Source organism: Pomacea canaliculata, linkage group LG8 (genome assembly GCF_003073045.1).
Source record: "Pomacea canaliculata isolate SZHN2017 linkage group LG8, ASM307304v1, whole genome shotgun sequence".
In the NCBI taxonomy this organism is placed as follows: Eukaryota; Metazoa; Mollusca; class Gastropoda; order Architaenioglossa; family Ampullariidae; genus Pomacea; species Pomacea canaliculata.
In genome coordinates this window covers 21,889,010-21,908,439 of record NC_037597.1, presented here as the reverse complement: position 1 = coordinate 21,908,439, position 19,430 = coordinate 21,889,010, and the positions used below count along the sequence as shown (strand labels likewise).

At 34.8% G+C, this 19,430-nt stretch overlaps 1 protein-coding gene across 2 annotated transcripts; it reads right to left on the bottom strand.

Annotated features, from left to right (window-relative positions):
* Window positions 1-32: 32 nt before the first annotated feature.
* Window positions 33-19,418, bottom strand: LOC112570081 (atlastin-2-like). 2 transcript variants are annotated; one of them, XM_025248299.1, is made up of 14 exons: window positions 19,315-19,418; window positions 18,149-18,357; window positions 17,720-17,854; window positions 17,372-17,476; window positions 14,965-15,015; window positions 14,644-14,706; window positions 14,066-14,158; window positions 13,791-13,929; window positions 13,188-13,315; window positions 12,395-12,451; window positions 12,021-12,092; window positions 11,625-11,771; window positions 8,584-8,868; window positions 33-8,045 (listed from the first exon to the last, which is right to left on the bottom strand). In XM_025248299.1, the coding sequence occupies exons 1-14, from the start codon at window positions 19,370-19,372 to the stop codon at window positions 7,959-7,961; spliced, it is 1,629 nt and encodes a 542-aa protein (XP_025104084.1). In that variant the 5' UTR covers window positions 19,373-19,418; the 3' UTR covers window positions 33-7,958. The 2 variants fall into 2 exon arrangements, with proteins under 2 accessions (XP_025104084.1, XP_025104085.1); XM_025248300.1 differs by lacking the exon at window positions 19,315-19,418 and adding an exon at window positions 19,114-19,298.
* Between the last annotated feature and the right edge of the window lie 12 nt (window positions 19,419-19,430).

The following is a 19,430-nucleotide window of genomic DNA, read 5'->3' as shown; positions in this document are numbered from 1 at the left end:
TCAGCACAGTCACATCAATCGACAAACCGGTATCCTGATAAAATAGTTGAATTTATTTCACAGAATGTTGTTGGGGAAAACTACATGGACATAAAACCATGTTGGAATACAACACTGTACGAGCACCCAGCCCCATCTTACAGCGGTTTCATCTCTCACAGCTGACAAGTGTAAGCATTATCTGCACAAAGCTTGCATAGTTCATAGGACAGTATGCTGCTTGCTTTGCCAAAGAAGCACACATTTAAGTAACGTACTTCCATGTGATACAGAAGAGAAACAGCTTCGCAGAGACATGCCTGCACCTTGTCCTGAGAGAGACAGAGAGAAAGAAAGTTGCATTTTTAGTTGCGTGCATGAACTCAAATCTGTTGCCATTGCCTTTAGAAAGTCGCAGGTGAACTAAACAGCAATTGTTCATGTGTACAAGGTGTCCAAAGAAGACATTGTTGCTTCTACAAACAGAAAATTTGGGACAGAAGCATCACATAATTTGCAATTATCATGTTGTGTAGATGACCCCACCTATACAAGGTGATGGCACCATTATCATTAAGAAGACTAAATTCACACTTTCAATGTCTTTCTCTTGCCCAAGACCTGCCCCACAACATAATGGGGCAATTTGTAAATATTGTGTACATAGAAAAGATTGATGGACAGTTCATGAGGTCATGCACATGGGTACAGCACAAGTATAAAAGGATGTATAGACGACACAAATAAGCTGAAGTGTTGTCATGTTTGTTAACTGAGAAATTACACCGGCATATGAAGGAAGCATGCAGTGGGTCACATCACAACCTGGTTTAAGACTTGCCTTTGAATCATCACAAGACTGAACACAGTTAAGTACTCTGTTCATGCTTAACCAAGCAAGCCATCCACTTCTCGAGCCCCTTCTGAAGATGAAACCTGCATCTTTTTAGGCAAATAAATTACATTTTAGGACAATAAACTAACATCTAATTATCTATTTTGATTTTAAGTAAAAACCAAGGCTAAGCATGTTATGCCTATACACTGGACATGTTTTAGATATGTATTTTATTGTTAAAAAAAAAAAAACCAAACACTTAATTTTACAAAAGCAGATATTTACTTTACAGCACCACATATATAAGAGACTGTTCTTCTAGCAATGTCTTTGATAGACATCTTTGCCAAAGCTTCACAGCTCCTTGACTGCTCTATTAATAAGCTACAAAAAAAATGTTCTGTAAAAATCTTAAAATAGTATAATGCAAATCAAAATAATTATGTAGTTACAGATTTAACACTATGAATGTGAGAATGCTGATGGTCAAAAGCTAACTCTCAAAAGTAACCATTTTAGCTCAGAACAACACTGAGTATCTCTATGCTGTAACGAAGGGATATTAATAAGTGCCGGTTAACTCTTGTAGCCAATTACACTTTCAAACTCTTTCAGAGCTATTTCTAGCAACAGACTTGCTGAAAACTGAAAAACAAATTAAAGATGTAAAATGCATGACGTACAAAGCCACTTGTTAGATGAAAAAACAAAACAAATATTTTCAAATGCATGTTCTCAAACCAGAAACAAAGTATTTTTAAATTAGATGGAACTTCTCTCTGAGAGGTACCTACAGTTGACAATGTAAAATTAAGAGAAAGTGTTTATAAGTGTGTTTGTGTCCATGCATATGTATATGCACTTTGTAAGCAGTAAAATGACTGCATCACATTAAGTAGTTTCTGGTGTTTGTTTTTTTTAAACAAAGATATTAAATTTTGCATTTAGATAAAAGTGGATAAGAATCGCAACTCTGTGATCCTACTCCAACAGCACTTTACAAACTATGTTTCACCAGTTGTCATAACTTTGACATAACAGCCTGACCTGTTTACAAACATCTGACATATCTGCTGCATCACCTAGTGACAACAAATAAGTACTTGAAACTTAGTGAAAAATGTCAACATTCATGTTTGAGAGGATACAGGGAGTTCAGAAAGCTCTATTCCCCCACACTCCACCTTAGAACCATTGATTAAAACCTGTTTTGCTGTTTAGACTTTTTACTATGTACCAGTTAGCCATTTATTTTGCTACAGTGTATCAATTTTAGTACTTTTTCTGTTGCAAAACAATGATATTCAAATGACTTAATAATAATAATAATAAAGCAAACCAAACCTTGACCAAAAAGACTTCAGACACAATACTTTATGGAGGAAAATAATGGACACTAAAGAAGCCACATCCCCATAAGGTCCAAAGGAAACCAATTTTAAATCTGAGGAAAAAAGCCAATGAAAGAAGGGAACAACAATTAAAGCTAAAATCTGTACATCATTTTAACACACATTTCACAAAAATAAAAACATTAACACAAATATAAGCACGTGACAATATCAAGAAATTTTGTTGGAACAAAAGCTCTACACTGCAGGCAAAAAAGCTGAGATCTTTGTGACATACACTGTTGCAGCTTTAGATATGCATGCATCTTCACTGCCACACCATCTCCACATTCATTACCTGTCACAGGACTGCTTGTTCACCCATCCCTTCTTAAACCAAAGACATAGGGTATTGAAGTAAAGACCATCAGGAAAATAAACAGACATTTACTATAGATTTAGAGGAATGCTGCAACCCAGTGACCACATTATAACAGAAAACCTGTGATGAAATTAAGCTGTAGTGTAACGCTAATGACTAATACCTTGGAAATGATGGATTTCATGAAGACATTAATCATCAATACCTCAGTATGTATATGCACAGCCTCAGCTTCCAAGGGCTATCTACTCTGTAGGTGTTGGATCAGTGTACAGAGTGCATACAGCAAAGGCATGGAGAATGGCAGATCAGTGGACCAACCCTCCCCTCTTACAGGTTTTACCTATTACAAGAGGCAGCTAACAGTACGTTATATGAGATAGCAACAAAAAGGCACACAAAGAAAGCAAGCAAGACACAATACAGCCTGAACCATATACACAGGATCATGAAAATGATCCCAGTAGTGTATATATATATAAACACTATTTGGGTCACTCCTTTTCAGTGCCCATGGTCAGACAAATGACTCACATCCTGGTCAACAGCATATTAACTAAGAGCCAAGAGATACAATGTCCACAAGAGGTGCAGAAATTCCATGAAGAACTACAGTAACTACTGTTGTTATTTTTCTGGACTCCTGCAGTTTTGTTGGAGTTTTTTTAACACACAAGCAACATTGCAGACAAAAAACTGAGCGCCATGGACAACTGCCAAGACAAAACCTCAATGAGAACAAGAAGACTGCAATGGCTAGTAAGTAGTAAAATATTTACATGCTGACACATGTCAAGTCCATGTTTATCATGCAAGAAAGATCTTTACAAGTTTAGTTCTAGGAAGCACTGGAATGCAAAACACTTCATTTTCCTCCCTCAAGGGTCCAACAGCAACATGATGTGTTTCTTATCACAGAAGTTTACCTGCATGAAGCCAATGAGGCCATGCACATGCCAATGAAGCCGGCTATGTGTTTAAACCAGATAAAAGAAACAGTCAAATAGTGTAAGGAGAACTAGTGACAAAGATCAAGACTATAAGAGTTCAATCAGGAACAGATAGTACAATCATTTCCCAATTTTCCCATCAGAGGGGACTAAAGCTACTCAGCAGTGAGCAGTGCAATTGCTTCTTCATGGACAAGTGTCTAGGAAGGGTTGATGTAGTACTTTAAAGTGTTTGGCATTTTCGTCAGCACAGCTAAGGAACCTACTCTGTCAATATCTGATTTAGTGAGCGAGTGTATTCTACCATCACCTGCCTTTAGATGTATTCATAACATTAAGGAAACTAAACCCCCTCCCTGCCAATACAGACATGGTCTAGCTGGCATGACAGCACATTGCCCACAAAAACAAATGGTAGTGATCATCATGACTGGGTGCATTAACATTTTTAATTTTACTGAAACAATTTTTACAAATGCACCAAACCGAAACAGGTGCAGAGAAGCAATAAGGTTAATGAGAAAACAAGCTTTATAAAGAAAATTGAAAAACAAAAGAGGCAGGCAATCCTTGTATAGTTGATTCCTACATGATGATATAACAATACATATAGAGAATGAGTGAGAGAGAGAGAGAAAATCGCATGTCAATGATTTGCAGGCACAAAAGTAACGAATGCTGTGAGGTAATGAGTAATATCATTCCCTGCACACTGCTTGTTAAACATTCAATCTAGTCAGCAATGTAAATGAATGTCAAGCAAGAAGACTAAAATTAAACCATATCATGAAAACAAAAATTTCTACCTCTGTGACATAAAATCAACAGACAATCCCCACCCACAAGAAAAACAATCCTCCACTTGCTGATGCTACCTGTGAAAGTGCCTACCAAAGCAATGTTTTGTCGGGACTGCTAAGATACTGTAGTAATCTTAAAAGCTTTCCCCGACTCCTACAGCTGTGCGGCAATGGGACTCTGTAGCAACAAATCTTTAAAGTAACATGCACAAATGATCACATGAATTAACTCCTTAGAAGTTGGCATCAGTGCCTCTTCTTGATAGATTACGTTAAATCCAGTATCCTAATCAAGTAGGGAGTGGAAGTGTAATGAATCATGTACAAACACAGAAACTTGTTCACGATCTCATTTTATCATGACTAGAATTTTAACACAAGTAGTCTCTGCTTTACAGTGCATTACACTCACCATGGCCACTGATCATTAGAGGCAAAATGGTCTACCATTTATCTGCTGTTTCTCAAGCACATGCACTCAACAAAATGCAACAAAGTTGTCAAAAACTTTCCTCTGTGTGTGTGTGTTTTTCAAGAACAGAGACATAAACTTTACACTTTTGTATGTTAATAAAAGAACGCACAGTAACACAACTGCTGAACACATCTTCAAACTTCTTGGACAGTCAGTGTTATCATGAAAAATACACAAACTGCATTTGATAAAATTTTACAGCCATTAACATAGAGGCACATATTATAATTGCTTAATCAGCCATGTTCAGCTTAAATGGCACACAGCCTTCAAAACATGCAAGCTGTACAAACTTTCACAAATGAAAAACCATCATGTACAGGACACTACTGAGTACAAAACTATCAAAAACACAGAATCTTTAACAGCTAGCTGCACAATTGCAAGTATGAAACTGGGTACATCAGAGACTTTAAGAACATGGATGGTTTAGGTGAAAAAGTTAACTGTGGAGTTCTGCAGGTGATCCTTATTGGACTGTCTCGAGACAAACAAGTTTACGTGTCTATATTTTATATCAACACATACCTGTCCATGGCACTCTGCTCATGATACTTACCACTAAATCCAATTATTTAAAGACCAACTACAGGTATTAAAAAAAAAACAGAAGATGAATGCCACATGGCCAAGTGACTTTTGGGGTAGTACACAGCAAGAAATGCATCATCTCCAGGGCATGATATGTGGAAGATGAAACCCTGCCATCTACTTCTGCTATCTTTAACTTTTCTTGAACAATCAGGAACTTGTTTCTTGCTGCAAGGACAGAGGGAAAGTTTGACTCACTGACATGCAAACCTCAAAACCTACAAGCTCCTCTGACAAAGAGCATCCCCTCTCCCCAAGTCTCAATGTCAGCTTACTCCTGCAAAGCAGAGGGTGAATATATAGGGAACTATAAGTCCAAAAATTATTTCACTTTATAACTTTATCTCCAAGAACTGCCTAAAAATGTGTTTGGATTAAAAGAAATATGTTGGCTTCACAATTTTCTACAGAGGCCACTTTACAACTGTACATGGAATGGATGACCTTGTAACATAATCATTGTGAAGATTTTGCAAATGCCAATATAAAACCATTTCAAAATATTTGCCTTTGGATGTTTTGGATGTCTAACTGTGGAACAAAGCTCCATCTTGGCTGACATATTTATTTTCTTCATTATGCATCTGAACAGCTTGCTTGAAAGGGGGTGGGGAAAGAAGAAGAGTACAAAACAGTTGCAATTTCTAATTTTCCACAGTGTTCAGAGTTACAATAACATCACCAAAGCCATTTACTAAATTTGAATATCTGTCTTAATGCAAAAATGACAAAAGACTAAGAAAATATTTTACCTCAAATTTTTAATGTTGCCAGGGAATTAGCTTGTTTAATCATTTCACAAAATGTGTATTAATGACAAAGATTTCCTAAGCTAAAAGTGTCAAAAAGTAGAGATGAAACCAAACTCATGCTTCCCTGAGTAAGATTAAAGACATTTTAAAAGACCTACATAAACAAAGTATGTAAAGTATATCAGAGACCTCTTCATTAAAGTAATTACCATATTTATATAAATTTAATGACCTAGGGACAAAAGCACAAAATGATAAGTTTCATTACAGCAACTTCAAGGTTACAGCAACTCCTTAATGACTAAGAAAGTCTCTTTAACTAGATTTGGGGATTAAAAACACACCGATACATGCGCCCCCCAAAAAATCCTCTTAATGGGAAAATAATTCTTAAGGCACCTTTGTCCCAGCTAAATATTTTTGAATATCACATGGTTGTTTTGACAGAATCAAGAATTAGTGATGCCACCTACATTGAATCTTAATTTCTCTACAAAAACAGGGACACTCTTCATCTCTCGGAAAAGCATGAGTATTGTATTATGAGGCTCAAAACATCAGCCATTAATGACTGAAGGAGGAAATGCAGCCTGGCATAGTTTCTGAATATGAGTGACTAATAAAACAAACCAAAAGTCTGCCTTGAGAAGTTTGTAGTTTCAATAATTGATGAAAACAATGCACACAAAATCTGTAAATTCCAATTTCTATTAATTTTCAGTTTGAAACTAACCCCAAAAGCATCCTGAGAATTTTTGGACAACGCAAAAAAAAAAAAAAAGTCATGCTGTCACTCATGTTGAACAAGGGTGAAAGCATGAAAACGCAAAAACAAAACATGGTACACACTTTCTAAAAAAACTATTTAAACAGATATACATCAAAAAAGGGTTACAAATGTATGCAGCTCATCATACTTTTGTCCTAGACCCATTGCAGTGTGATGGCCACACATACAACACACTCCTCTTACCGACCATCAAAACCAAACCAGTCCAGACAATATCTATTCCATCATGCTTGCTTCAATTAACTGCTATTAAACAAACAAACAAACAAAAGAAACCCTTTTCAATCAAGAAAACTTCTGCATTCAGAACATTTATTCTCTGGGAAAGCGCGTACCACAAACTTGGAATTATGGAATCTCCAACAGTCCACCTGAGGTTTTAGTATGGTTGGGAGTGCTACATGCACAGTAAAATGTTGTGCCCTAAAGAAACAGTTGTGAGTTGAAACTCATGTTCATGAAAACACCATTCAATCAGATGTGACATCATCTCTTACGAGCAATGAATAGAGCTAGTATAATTTTAGAGGAACAGAAGGATAAATTTTGAAAAAGTTCAAAATAGATACAATCAAAAAGACAAATTCTGCACTGAAACAAAAGCCAGTTGTTTCAACTACTTTTAAGACATCAATGTGCAAGGAACATCACCTAAATAGATTCTTCAATTATAAGTTAAAGTCAGATACATTGGAAAATGGAAAGACTTAAACTGGAAGATAGTTTAAGACATTTTAATAAGACTTTAAAATAAATACATGTCCTGTAAAAAATTTATCTCCATTGTTTGTACACACACTGCTCTTCAGCACACATGCACACTACTGTTTTTTACATGCATCAACTGCTCCAAACAAACATGCCTCCTCATAGGATGCTTAAGAAGGCTGATGGAAAGCACAAATGGAGAGGACACTCATGAGAAGCATGAATTTCAACTCACAGTCTTCACACTGGAATTTACTATTGGTCTTGTTTGATTACCAAATCACCACAAACCTAACGCTGCTGGGGAAAAGAGTCTGTGCTTCTGAAGCCATGCATGGTGGGCTATCACAGGGGCCTACACATCAGTTCCGCTTGGCTTTTAATTGCTGCTGTTGCAAAGCATGCTTCACACCCTGTTCTGCAAGCTTTGCATAGATGGAGGATAAAACCTGCAGTCAACAAAAAAGAAAAAATTAAATAGAAAATTATTTATATGACATTTATGTTATAAATACTATGTCAACATCACTGCATATGCTTTCCAACTGATGCATTTAGTACAGTTTCACGTATATCAACATTATCTGCTGCTTTGTCTGATTTTTTTCTTAACTGATGAATTATGCTTAAAAATTTCAAAGAGCTGACATTTTTTTATTTCCGTCTGCGCACAAACACGGCTATTAAAAGAAATTCCAATTACTGATGATATCCTACCATGACCTCTTCTTTAACCCAAATGTGATCAGAAATGCTTTTACTGAAACAAAAGGCAATTTTAACAACAACCTATCCTATCTCAAACAAAAAAGAAATATATTTTATAAACAAGTGCTTAAATGTCACAGCATCAAGGATTTTTTGCTAAATACACTATTCTCTTTAACAACACAATTTTGGTGTGTTCATTTTAAAATAATAAGTTCTGCACTGTGTCTTCTTTTAAAAAAAACAAAAAAATGAAAAGAAATTGCCAGGCCCACTCACATTATCCCAAAGTGCATCGGCAAGCTGATCAATATGGGCAGCCAAGCTGCGGTACTCTCCACTGTACCGCACATAGAACCATGTCAGCATCAACACTAGGAAGATCACCATCACTAGGTTGGCAAGATTAGCCAGGGACTCGACTCCAATCAATCCAAAAAGAGAAGCCATCACATAAAAGGCCACAGTCATTGTGAACAGCACTGCTGGTGTACGGGCAGCAGAGAACAGGTTCTTGCCATTATTGTGCTTCTGGTAGTTCTCATACAAGGTGGCGATTTCTGCCTGAAATAAGTTTTTCAATTTCTTTAAGAGGAAGTAAGAAGTCAAATTCCTAATTTTGCAACAACTGCGCTTTCTTATCTGAACCATAAAAAAAAAAAATTAGGGTGGGGAAATATTAATATTCCATAGAAATTCAATTCAATCCATAGAGAGGAATCACTGAAAAAATACTGAACAAATCAGCAACTTACACAATGTGCACCAAGCTGTATAAACAATAGAACTTACAGACGGTAACATACAAGGATAAAAAAAAAAAGTTTTAAAATTGTTATCTTAAAGCTTTCTTTCACTGTCATTTATTTTTCTTTTTTTTTTTCTAGCTTTAAAATAATAAATGTTTTTGAAATATCCTATATGCAAAATTGTAACAAACAGATGGCATTATAATTATGGATAACTCTACAACCAGGATTAAGTGAAAATTCTACTACTTCATCGTATAAAGTAGCTTTGTAGTCCGTACTAATATGACGAAAACAAAATATTGATTTATTTCAGGCAAACTTCATTCAGACCACACAGGACATCTTTAATGCCAATGACTCATGGTCATTATGACATGGGGGAGATAAAAGAATATTTACAATTCAAAACAGAATGTTTAACAACAATCTAAATGCAAATGTACATTTTCATATAATTGGAACCTAAGTATATGGTCATCAGGCATATTTTCTTTCCAAAGGGGTATAACTAATGTTATATATAAAGGTATTTCATTATACTTCCATCTATATATGCTTACATCTGTAAGGAGCTAAAACATTACCTACTGAACAGTATGATACGTAGAGCCGTGTTTAAATATACACATGCAACCCACTTATTCCAATGGACAGGGTTCATATACCCTTCATATCCAATAAATCAATACACAAAATTTTAATTCACAAACTGATCTTAAATAAACGCTATTTACGTTTGCCCTTTTCCACAAGGGACATTACTCTGCCTCTCAGGCAGGCAATATACAGAGATGTCTGCACATGTCAATCCCTAGTAGCACATTATGACTATTACAGCTGTCTGCATTGGAAGTAAGCCAATGGGTGTCTGTAACTACTTTCAGAAAACTGATTTATAAGTACATGCTTGCATAAGGAATTATTTTCATACATACACATATACTATTTAACATGTATATAATCTGCTATAGACAATAGACAATTGGTTTCTTTCATGTCATTTGCATCATCATTACAATATGGGGGAGATTTAAGTATAATATTAACAATGCAAAATACAGAAACCAATATGTAAAAATGAACATTATCATTCAGTAAGAAACCATGAATATGTCTGTGACCATCAGGCATTAAAAATTTTATATATGACCATCATGTAGTTATACTTTCACTGAAAGTACATTATTCTGACATATAATTTCACATCCTAAGTAACACACACATATGTTCCTTAACTTGCATGTATAGACTGTTACATTTAAAATATTTTGATATATATAAAAGCATCTATTGTCACAGAAAACATTTACCAGTCTCTGCTCTATTTCTTAAGGGAAACTTGCTCGTATATCATTTGCTTCTGCTATATATTTTGCTAAGGACATCAGTAACTCATCATTTGTAACTGATAAATAAGCCTCTATCCTGTAAACAGTAGGTGTTTGTAAGAATTTATTCTTCTTTCAAAGAATCTCATAACATGGAAACATTAACACAAAATGCTCTTCATCTTCTGTGATATTAGTTTTTCTCACAGACTGAACAATCTGAGTGAGAAGCTATAAGTGGATCAAACCATCATTTACTGGCATTAAGAACCAAAGTTCTTGTTTGTAGTCTAGCCAAAGTGCTTCTGTACCACCTAATGTTTATAACAGAAATATATTTTTCAGACTGCAAGTTGTCTTTGAATGAGAGGAGACATTTATTTTTCTTCTTCCTCCATGTTTGAGTGTTTTGCTTCAAAGAACATATGATACAATCTTTGAATTCCCAACCCCCTGGTTTACCCACACTATCCCAAACCCATATTCTCCAATACATACTTCTTTTTATGTCAGTTATCCAGTTGAGCTTCCCAGACTCATGCTGTTGACAAACCATTTCATAAGCATGTCTACAAAGTCTTGTCAAGGGTAGTTTAAAAATGTGTAGCCAAAATTTTATGCATTTTATGAAAGTGTTTATATACAAGCGATTTCTATCAGCTTCCCCATACACAACCATATTTGAAGTCTGTAGGAAAAATCCAGTCCACACAAAGATATCACAAGCACATTTGAAAAGACAGCCATAATTTTTTTAAATGTAAATGGTTTGTATTTGTCTCTTACCATGGCAAAATTGGGAAAAAAAAGTGCTAGTTATATTTGTAGTTGTTAATGAATTTTCTGACAATCTTTTGTGTCTGCTACTTTCCATGGCATCTGTACTTATGTTTCCCTTCTTTGTCACAAAGACCACTTTTATATTTGGCTTGGTCGTTCTTTACTTTGTGAAGTCTTGGCCAAAAAGCAGTATATATTTTCAAGGCTTATTAAAGTAAACCTGCTTTGTCGACATTGTAAGAGGATAATGATACCATTGGAACGGTGACAGTCAAATCAGCAGGAAGTTATTCTGCTGCAATTTTTTTTTAAATAAATTTCTTCTAATGCTGAATTTTCTAGGGAATGAAAAACATTTTTTCAAATATATTGACTCTTCAAGTTTTTCCTGACCCGTACAGACCCTGAAAGCTTATGGTGTTTACGTGAAGCTATTATAATAATATAGTGTAACAAATACCTGTAGTTGCTCTTCATAATGTCTGCTGAACTCTGGACCTCCCATCTTGCGGGTACTGTGGAAAAGGTTGATGGCTTGTTCCATGCACTTCAAATGTTCATGTTCAAGAAGTTCAGGATGAATATAGGGCTTTTCTCCTCCACATATCTATTGGCAAAGCGCAAAAACTGTTAAGAACCTTTTTCTAAATTAATACTCCCATAATATATCTGGCTTCTTCAGATTCTGCATATTTTAAATAAATTTTAAATAATAAAGACATAAAACATTTCAAGATTTTCCAAGTACTAATCTCTAACATAGATAACAGATGAAGCAAAAATTATGCTGCAATGAAAGTTTTATAAAAAGAAGATATTCTCACACACAAAAAATTAGTCGGAAAGCTGGCTTTACCTCCTCCATGTTCTTAGTATACAGATTCTTTGAATTGGCCACGGCTGCCAAGTTGTTAGCCTCTGCTGTTGCCTGTTAGCATATGAATACAGATTCTCAAATTCTAGTATCCTAGTGCCATTTATGTCAGCCGCTTTTAACCCTCTAATTATTGGAGACTTAATGCTAATTATAAAATAAACTGAAAAATGCAGGACAGAAAACTACACACATAAGATGCTTTCTTTTAACTATTTATACAAGATACAAACACCTTACTGGTTTCAAACATCAAATTTGTTTAACGCTCAAAATAAATAAAAGCACCATAAGACACAAAAAGTGTGTTATATCACAAACATTTTAATAAAAAACTAGTAAAAACTGAGGCATACCTGCAGCATTGTTTTGGGTTCCGGAAGTTCTTCACCCTGATAAATTTTTATATAAGCCTAAAGAAAACAAAAAACACCCTGTTGTATTTCACAGAACCGATATCCCTGTATATTATTATATGTTCCATAAAACATTGTATTAATGTCGTGTTACAATGATGACAGTTCAATGGGCCAATCAAAGGGAAGCAACCACCTAGCTCTCAAAATAGAGGAAGGCTTGTATGAACATTTCACAATTCCCTTTACTCTCTGCTAGAATTGCATTAGTTTGTGGGATTAGGAAGGTCCATATAAAGAAAATAATTTAGACAAAAAAAAAACAAAGAATTAGAAGGAGCAGAGTACCCAAGAGCTCAGCAAATTAATCAGATCATTGTCAAAAGCTTTGAAAAATAATCAGTCAAAAAAGATTTATTTCACAAAAAGGAGAAACCTGAGATATTTCCCATACTCTGAGAAACCATGATTCAAAAGGCTCAAAAGGTGCGAGACAATTACGTCTCATTTGTTTTCAGACCATTCCCTAATGAAACCATTGTGTACATATGTATTAGAATTAGATATAAGATTAGATATATTAGATATTAGAGAAAGAGATATTTTACATATATAGAAAAAAATAACAATCAGAAAACAGTGATATACACAATATTTTCTTTACTTTTACTGAAGAAAAAACATTTTTTTTTTGTTTTTTTGCTAAACCACTAGCCCAAGTTTTTATGGTAGGTAAAAATACCTTACTGCACTAAAAATTCAATCACCTAGAAGACACACAAGGACATTCTACCTTGAAGTACTCTACCAGCTCCTGACATGTGATCTGTGTTCCATTGATTTCTTTTAGGACGATATTCTCTCTTGCTAGAAGAAATGGTATCAAGACTTGCAACTGCTCCTTGAAGTCTGGCTCTATATCTGCAAGAATAAAAACATGTCCTCAGGTGTGTGTGTGTAATGATGATGATTTATATAGCACCTTTCCAATGATTTGCTCATAGTGCTTTACATAAATTGTATATATACTGTAGCATGCTTATTTCCTGCAAATCATAAATCTGTAAAAAAATTTTTAAAAAACCATAAACTACTAGAGTTTGTGAAGATTCAAAAATAAAATGTCGAATTAATCAGGCGCTGATATAATTAAGCCAAAATATACTTCCCTTTCACAAAGCTTAAGTTTTCCATGTACTTTCAACATTTTCCAAAATACAGTATACATAAGAAATGATTATGTGCTTTGTGGGGAAGCTAAAAAAAAACTAAACAACAAAAAAAACAAAGCCATCTATATATAGGTAACCCCCAATACATATCACACAAAACATCAATCAAAAAAAACACAGTCTGAACTGCCTTGTATAACCACCAGTTCGAGGCGGATGCCCACCTTTAAGTCGACCATCAAAATGTGGATTTGTGGCTACACGCAGGCCAGGATGAGGCATGAGGAAGCAACTAATACTATCGAAACAGGAGCTGATATGTCGCCGGATCTGCTGTAACTCGTGATGCTGTTTATCCGACATCTGGTAAATAATAATAATAATTATCATTATTAAAGAAAATAAAAAAGCAGAGTAAAAAAAAATCTAGACCACTGGAAAATTACCAAACAGATTTTTTTTTTTTTTTTTTTTTTGCAAGTAAATACAATGTACTCACCTGCAGTCTCTTGTTCAAAATCTTGCGACCACCTGACATGCCATATTCGGCTTCATACGGGAAACTCCAGTCTCGAACAAGGAACTGCAATACCTTTCAAATGGGAAAAAAGAAAAAAAAACACTTTGTAAATTTCATTCATCTATTCACAAAAAAACATTTTTTGCATAATACTGTGTGTATATATACATAATTTCCTTTGGATTGACCAAAAAAGTGCTGTTTCACAATGGACTGAGGTAAGAATAATTTATTTCTTCTTACTCTGATTTGTTTTTCTAGTCATGTTACTTAGGGTTTTTTTTTAAATGCTTAAAATATGTCCACATTTGGGTATCAATATGAAGGTCATGGTCATGTAGCTAATGCATTAATGCACTAAGCCTGCCTGTGAATATAGTTGTCATGTGACCTTTAGTTACTGCACTGATGCAATACTAGTCCGCAAACTGCCAGGATCCAGCAAGTTTAGGGACACTACACTCCCCTTAACTGGTAATAAACAGATTTTCCGGCCCATACAAGTCAAAGCTACAATAGCAAAAAGTATATGTATATAGTACCAACTATGCACCAACCTGGAAAGGCTTGGAAATGTTATCGTTGTCTTCAAGAGCAAGGCGTCCATATTCTGTGAACAGCTGTAGGTAAGTTATGATTAAATACTACTTTAAAGAAAATAAGACAACACATGCTAATAGCAGGGTGGATGTGGAAAAGGGAAGTAAACTATTCACAATCAGTTTTTACCATTCACTGTTTAAATCACACATATATTTTACTCAACATACTTGTAAAAGGAGACTTTAAGAGATAGAAGTCTAACCCAATCTTAATTGCAGAGATATCAAATTTAATACTTCTGCAATGTTATGCTTTATTAAAATTTAGAAACTCACCTGCAGATGCTGAAGATCATCTTCTTGAATGTTCTGAGAAAGGTTGTAAACCTAGAAGTAAGGAGATTTTTTATCTTTAAACCAGCATCAGATTTTGAGCCATGTGCCAAATTAAATCAAACCTGACAAAACTATGAATACAATGTTTACTTCTGGCATTGAAGTTGAAGCAGAAGTGACTTCACCAAGAATATGCTACAAAACTTTGGGACAATATATAATAATAAAGGTCTCTTGTGTAGCGCCTTATCCCTACCCTAAGGGTAAGCTATATTGGAACAATATACTTCATGGGTAACAGCTATACATTATACAGAAACAATATACTTTATGAGTGAAAGTTGTAAATTTTAAAATCTCTTTAAAATAGTTGCAGTTTTGAGGGCTAGTGCCATGGCATGTACAAAGAAGATTCCTGTGCAACAGGTATTTTAGTAATCAGGAAAACTGCGTGCACCAAATGAATATTAAAAATATCTGATTTTAAATGCCCAACTGAGTCTATTATTAGTGTCTTCTTATTTCTACAGATTTTTCAGACAAATACCAACACAAAAAAAAAACAACAAAGGATATTGATAACTCATATTTTTATTTGTATGGTCAGTCAAATCCAAAAATGTTCACATAGCACACTGTTTCTTGAAAAACAACCTAATATTTTTATCAGGCTTTCCTCAGAGATTGAGAGGGAGTGGTTTTATTCTCCGTTGCGTTCCTGTTCACTGAAAAACAGAAATCAGTGTATTAATCTCACATTAAAGAATGCTGGTTAAAACACAAAAAATAACATTTTATGCATGTGTAATCCAATAACTGCTTGAATCTACTTTAAAAAAACAGATCAAATACTTTTCTACTCATTTTATTTATGGACTTTTGACACAAATATTGCAGATTTTTAAGACGATTTTAAATCTACTGATTGAAAGTAAATTAAAGCAAAAGATTGCAAACATTAAAAACTAACCTTGTATGTGCCGACATGATCACTGTAGCTGGCATGAGTCCTCAACTGCCTCTTTCTGACAGTGCATACTATGCAAAAACAGCATCCTGCAATTCTACTTTTGTGTACAAGACTTAAACTGCGCATCCACCTTCATCTGTGCAGTTTGCGGGAGCCATTCTTATCTCTAGCATTTTTATTTCCAAGGATGGGAAGAAAGATAATGTTCCAGGAGTGTGAATGTTTATGAGAAGCTGGTAAGGAAAAGAATCTGGACTGTACATACAGAAGGTGACAAATAAAAGGGGCCTGACCAGTGTACCAGTTTCACTACACAATAACACTTCGGCCAGCAAGTCATTATCCGTTTGCTATTCACTCAAGCAGCAGGCATAGAAAAAATTCTACCTACCATCTATCCACCGAGGTCACCTAGAAATCGTGCACTAACTATATTAATGGAATAATATGTCTTATATATGCTGATGCATACACTTATCATATGGCTGACGTTTTTTTTTTAATAATCGTATGCTGTATTTGATTGTTGTTCTCAAGGAGCTTTTCAGTTATTTCAGAATGAAGAAGAAAGAAGTTTATATGTCTTTAGATGTGTTAAGACATAAAATATTAGTTTAGTTAATTTTCATTTTTAATAAACAGCTCCCTGTCTTCACATGCAAAACCTAGGAACTGGCAGATTATTAGTGTTGCCTTGTATAGACAAGAAGTTTAAGCCATTTGAAGAGACTAAAACTCTAGAAATGGCATCTTCAATTTTCAGTCACAGTCCAAGAAAGTGCTCATGGCTAACATGTGGTAAAGCCGATGAGTCAAGTCAAAACCAGTTAACACATCTATCCAGTTTTGCAAGAGAAGTTGATGGACTGGAAACCAAATTGTCCCACAATAGAGATGGGAACCAAAAATCTAACAAATGACAATCTGTCACCAGTCACACAAAACAAAGTAAATAAAATCAAAAATAAGAAATCAGATTCTCACAAATTTGAAACATTAGAATCAATGTTTCCCAACTTTCAGCAATTATACTGGCAACAAAAAAAAGGGGGAGGGGGGTATATGTTGTTCCCAAGACTGCCTAAAATTGAAATCCAAGAATAGCAGTAAAATTATCAAGAAAACACTGCAGCTTGGTATATATTCCTACAGTCTGTTAGTGTTGCATTTCTGGTAAAATTTACATCATAAGGTGTCTAAAGACCTCAATCAGTCATAAGCTTTTCCTACCAAAGACTTGCAATACCAAAACTGAACATATTTTGTGATCATTACTTCTTTCAGAAAATAAATGAAAATAGCAGCAAAAAAACAAAACAAAACAAACAACACAAAAAAACCACCAACAAAATGTGACAATAGATAAGACCCAACAATAAGTACAGATTAGTTCACTTAAAATCAAAGTGTAAACACAGGCAGATCTAAAATGCTTACCTGGATAGAACTGACCATAGTGCTAAGGGCAAAGATAGTCGCACAGTCTCTAACAGTAGACTCACTATCAAATGCACCCTGGGTATCCATTAGCAGAATCACAACCTAGAAGTTAACAAATATTTTAGATCAAGCAGCCAAAACTAGAATCTGGATTTTTTTCCTCCACCGCACTTGACATTTATCTCTGCAAAACATTTGTTCTTTAGTTCAGCATAAAGAAAAAAGACTCTTCTGACACTGATAAAATAATCTTCATCCCACAGGTACAAATTTTCACATTTCAAGATGCTTATATGTGAATCTCAAATTTATCTGATAACAATTTTAGCAAAATTTTTCATGCACCTCTTCCCCAGACTGTGTTCTACAAAAGAAAGGTTCACTCCAGAGCAAAATTCCAGTTGTGTCCCTTTCTGAGCCTCCTCGCCAAGTGAACCCTTCAAGAGGTTCATCATCACTTCCCAACCAATCAGAGGCACCCTGTTACAATGGTAAATCAAAAGCACCCTGTTACAGTATGTAAGACATCATAAAACTGCACAAGGCTTATCAATTCACTCGAGAGTGGACATTGTGTTACTGTGAATGATATAACATCTAGAAGTAGCCTTTCATAATCTTAGTCATTAATTCTCATACATAATCTCAATAACACTCCTGAAATTCCTGAACTGAACTGACTCAAAGCAAACAATGGATTTCCAAAATATAACAAAACACATCAATCCACATTTCACAAAAGGCAAGGAAAAAATATTTTAAATGCACTCTTACCCCTGTATTAAGATAACGAAGAAAGAAGTCTAGAAGAAATGATTTTCCTTTTCGGAATGCTCCGGCAACTGATACAACAGCAACTTTTTTGTTTCGAACATCTGGACGTAGCAGAACCTCCTCAAGACGTTCTTCATCTAGTTCAAATGTATGGTTATCTGTAGCCTTTACAATCTGAATAGGTTCCCCTTTAACCGACATGCTGGAAACTGCAAATAATAAAACAGGATCAAGATCCAGTAGATATTACTAAAATAAGGCACATACTTTATTGTTCTAAGATTATGCAAAACATGATTCACTCCCTCTTATGCTGCTATACCTTTCTGAGAAATCAGATTGTAATTCATCAAAAGTTCTGCAAGACAGATTTCTGAGATAGATTTATATGACAGAATTCTAAAGAAGCTTTATTGGAAATAGATATGGGATATGAAAAGCTAAAAATATGTAATTGTTTTTTTTACAACTATAGAAGGCAAGGGAATTCTGTAACAACAGATGTTTTCATGAAAAGGGATAAATGATTTTGTATATAGGGTATGTTCAAATGACACATATATCACACTAATCATTATGATTGATAAGAAAAAAATATGGAAATTATTTTTAAAGTAGTAATAACAAGCAGTCCAAATGTATGGAGAAATATCTCAACCAAAAAGCTTTAAAAAACAACTTTAAAAAAGGTCAAGAACCGTACAGCTGTTTGAGGTTTGTGAAATACCAGTGGAATTAGTAACAAAATCAACTTTATAAATGATTTGAATGCTTTAGTCAAATCGTTCTCTCAAAATATACTGGGTAACTAGGGTGCACTAACAATTTTAAGTGTCGTAACGTAACATGCTTTCCTGTTAATGTTTAACATTGTTTTAGACTTTGCATGCTACAAATAAAAAACGTTTAATGTGCAAAGGCATTCGCTCCATAAAATGGTAGGGTAATTTAATAATAGAAATCACCTTCACGCAAAAGCCAATAGATAGTCCTGTAGTAACTCACTGCTGGTGTGAAGGTTTGTTATCATAAATCACTGGCGGGCAGATTGGTGTCAAGGTACAGTAAATTACATAATGGGCGAATCAAACGGCCTACAAAAAGAGACTATTAAAATGTTTCGGCCTCTGAAATATCTTCCAAATAACCAGCAAATATAAACATACCACCGTTGGACAGCGGATGGGCGACTTGTTGCCTCGCTTGCTGTTTTTTTTCCGCCATGACAGTTCAAAGAATACGTCAAGTTCCGTACATGCGCACAAATAACTGACGTCATGCA